We start from the raw sequence: 3,579 nt of genomic DNA, 5'->3' as shown, positions 1-3,579 counted from the left end.
GGGCACTCCCAAAGCAGGGGGTCACCCCAGTCCAGTTTTGCTGCCATTCTGCTTGCCTGGCTATGGGGAAGTCCTGGCTCACTCCATAATAAATTAATACAAATCTCAGCAAGAGAAATATATACAAGGCAGGAGCCTCTGCCTGCAGTGGTGCCCTGGGCAGGGGCTCCTGCCCTGCCTGGCCCCATCTGGAGGCTTGGCCCAACCTCAAGGTCCCCCCTGGCCACTATAAAATCCAGTCGCCAGCAAAACAGCGACGGCCTCTGATGCCATGGGGGTCCCCACATCCCTGAGGCAGCCCAGCCTCTGCCCAAAGGTGGATCCAGTGTCCTGTCTCTCACAAAACATTTTGAGGGTGTGCACACACATCACCCCAGGGCAGTGTCCTCACTGGAACCACCTGGCTTCTGCCCCAGGACCACCCCAGTCCAGCTTGGGAGAAGGGGAGTAGGCAAGCCGCTCAGGGGGGCAGGGACAGTGTCTAGGGCAGAGGAACCTTCTGAGGAGGCAGGTTTTGGGAAGTGGTTCCTGGAAGTTGGTCTCAGGGCCAGGGTGGGACAGGGTGCACATGCTTGGGGGAGGCCCTGGGGGGGAGCAAGAGCTGTGGGGCCTGCTCTTAGAGGAAAGGATATGGGGCACAGGCACTTGGGGAGTTGCTGAAGGGGTGCAATGGGGTGGGGGCAGGTGTGAGGAGCTGATCTTGGGGAAGAGGGGCTCAAACATGGGGATGGAGATGATGGGATGCAGGATGAGTGTGCCCAGACTATGGGGAAACACGCAGTAGTGGCGGCTCAGGGACCCCCTGCCCCAGCAGAACCACCCGTACCACACGTCCATGGGTGCTGGTGTCCTTAGTCCTTGGGCTAAGTCCCTGCTGGATGGCTCCCACAGCACCTCTGGGCCCAGCAGGCAGCTGAGGCCCACCCAGTCAAATCCACACGTGCTCAGGAAGGGTCTCCACCTGCAGCCCTGAGGCACGCGTGGCTGCTCGGGGCCGAGGGCACAGCCCCACCTCTCCCAGGGGTCTGTCGGAGCAGGCTGGGGTGCTGGTGTCGCTTGAGGTCATTGGGTTTGCTTACACCCGCACAGCAGGGCCGGAGCCCGTGGTGAGGGGCACGGTGGAGCTGCAGTCATAGTCCAGGTCCACCATGGCATGGGAACTGGTGATGAGGCTGTTCAGGGACGGCCCCGTCTGCCGCTCTCGGAAACTCTGGATGTAGCTCTGCTTGAGAGAGGAGGGAGAGAAAGTGAGGAGGGCTCTGCTCCTGGCACACTCCATTCCATCCCATCCTAAATGCTGCAGCAGCTCCCCAGAACTTGCCCTGTGCAATCCCACCTGCCCCCATCACTCAGGCCCTCCGGAGGCTGGTGTAGCAGGGCTCACAGCCAGATCCCTTCCCTGGGCAGACGCTTAGCAACTTGCCCACTGCCCGTTTTCACCATGGCCACAGCGCTTTGGGCCACCAGCTAACATTTCCTTGCAAAGGCTGAAGCACTCCTAGGTGAGCATGTCCCAGCTCAGTCCCTGTGGAGCTGCCCAGCCCCTGGGACAAACTGACTTTGTCCCTCAAAGAGCTCGGATGCATCTCTGCCCTCTCCACGCCCCAGCCCACCTGCATGGAGAAGGAAGGGCCATAGAGATTGGGGGAGATCTCTACCCTGGGCACAGGACTCACAGGGGAGAGCACGTCCCCATCGAAGCGGCGCACAGGGTTGGGTTTGCGGCGGTAGGCGGGCTCAGGTGGGTGGGCTTTGTGCTGGTGGGGTGGTGGGTGGTGGGGTCTCCGCTTCTTCTTCTTCTCCTTTCGGTCCTCCCGCTGCTTGATGCGCATCAGCTGCACGCGGCGCTGCTGCCGGCTGATGATCACTGTGGGGCAGAGAGGCCTGTGAGCCCCAGGGTGCACCCCAAAATCTTCCCTGCACCCAAAACAGCCCCAGCTTTGTGCATCCAGGCCTTCCCTTGAGTGCTGTGCCCCTGCAGGGTCCCAAACCCCTTTATCTGTGCATGCAAACTAGGTGTTGAGAACTCTGACCCCACCCTCCCAGCTCCTGCACCCATCCCATCCCACATTCATGTCCTCCAGCCCACACACACCTTCTGTGTGGGAGTATCCCTCGGCCGTGACCTTCCACTGGACCAGGACACCCAGTGTGGTGAGGAGTGGCCAGACACCCAGGATGACCCAGCTGTACCAGCATACTGGACGAGCAGGGGCCACCTTGATGCGCTCATAGATGTACTGCACCAGGAGGAAGAGCTCAATGAAGTAGTCAACGGTGACGGTCATGATGGCACTGCCGAAGACGGCGGTGGAGAGGGTGGTGAAGAAACGCTGCCACTGCAGGGTGAGGACAGCAAAGAGCATCCCTACACCCAGGAGCAGTGCAATGGGGATCCACACAGTAGGTGGGTGGTAGAACTGCTCCATCACCACCAGCGTGGCCACCGCCAGCAGCAGCCCCAGGAGTAGCCCCACCATGAAGAGACCGACACTGCGCACCAGCATGGTGACCAGCCCACACAAGACCCCGATGCCCAGCCCGATGCCCACTGAGGCCTCCACACTCAGCTGTGTGTCCAGCACCCGCTCCTTGTAGCACAGCATGAAGATGATGATGGAGCCAAACATCAGCCCTGTCAGGAACATGACAGCCTTGAAGCACCGGTAGCCTGTGGAGAGACCACTGCAGTCAGGGGGTGGACGGCCAGAAACCCCTTGGCTCCCCCCTGCCCTTCTCCCCACTTGCCCCACCAGCCACCAGGCTGGCTTGGCTCACCAAAGAAGCAGTAGATGATGCCAAAGAGGCAGCACATGGCGCACACCACCGAAGGCACCACCTGGTAGCGACGCTCTATTTCCTGCTGGCAGCTGTGCCCCCACTCCTGGTCTGGCTCATGTGGCAGCAGCTTGAACCGCAGTGTCTGCACAGTTGCAGTCATGGCTCTGGGGACTCCTGGGAGAGGCATCAAAATCTCCGCTCCTGCCCCATGGCTCGCCAGCAAAACTGTGCCCCAGCACCCACCCCAGCTGGTGAGAGAGAGAGAGAGAGAAGAGAAATGGAGGCACTGCCAGCATGTGCCCAATAGCGATGCCATCACTTGGCACCCAGCCACCAGAAAACCTACTCTGGACCCTTGCTACCACGGTGGGAAGGAAGGGAATGGAGGAACAGCCTCATCCGCCCTGGCCTGTGGGGGCTGTGGGAGCACAGACTGTCACCCAAAGAGTGGCTGCAGGGACGTGCCAACCCTGGGGAACCCGTCTGCACCCCTGGGGAGCTTCACTGCCAGGATGCGGCGCTTTATAATTTATCTGTGTCTTCAATTTCCTGTCCCTGGCTCTCTGGTGCCCTTTTCCTGCTCGATTAAAGGGAGACTTCCACTACCTGGTATTTTCTGCCTGTGAAGTAATTATGCTTGGTAATTAAGTCACCCCTCAGTCTTCTATTTTTATAGGCTAAACAGATTGAGCTCTTAAAGCTTGTACTCCAAGGCATTTTCTCCAAACCTCTAATCATATTTCTGGCTGTTTTTCATCTCCACTCCAACTCCCAATGTCCTTGTTAAAACAAAGCAGG

The 3,579-nt window shown here is 59.4% G+C and overlaps 1 protein-coding gene across 1 annotated transcript; it reads right to left on the bottom strand.

Moving 5' to 3' along the window:
- Positions 1-1,075: 1,075 nt before the first annotated feature.
- Positions 1,076-2,968, bottom strand: TMEM198 (transmembrane protein 198). Its single transcript, XM_009996081.1, has 4 exons — positions 2,779-2,968; positions 2,096-2,671; positions 1,677-1,867; positions 1,076-1,222 (listed from the first exon to the last, which is right to left on the bottom strand). The coding sequence occupies exons 1-4, from the start codon at positions 2,966-2,968 to the stop codon at positions 1,076-1,078; spliced, it is 1,104 nt and encodes a 367-aa protein (XP_009994383.1).
- Between the last annotated feature and the right edge of the window lie 611 nt (positions 2,969-3,579).

Source organism: Chaetura pelagica, unplaced genomic scaffold (assembly GCF_000747805.2).
Source record: "Chaetura pelagica isolate M959 unplaced genomic scaffold, ChaPel_1.0 scaffold3, whole genome shotgun sequence".
Classification (NCBI taxonomy): domain Eukaryota; kingdom Metazoa; phylum Chordata; class Aves; order Apodiformes; family Apodidae; genus Chaetura; species Chaetura pelagica.
Note: the sequence above shows the minus strand (reverse complement) of the source record. Positions and strands in the feature narration are given on the sequence as shown.

Bases quoted from the DNA above. Each gene is read 5' to 3' on its own strand.
- TMEM198 (XM_009996081.1), bottom strand. From the start codon at position 2,968: ATGCCTCTCCCAGGAGTCCCCAGAGCCATGACTGCAACTGTGCAGACA. The intron at 2,672-2,778 runs GTGAGCCAAGCC...GTCTCTCCACAG, and splicing joins CATCATCTACTGCTTCTTTG to GCTACCGGTGCTTCAAGGCT. The intron at 1,868-2,095 runs GTGTGTGTGGGC...TCTGCCCCACAG, and splicing joins GGGATACTCCCACACAGAAG to TGATCATCAGCCGGCAGCAG.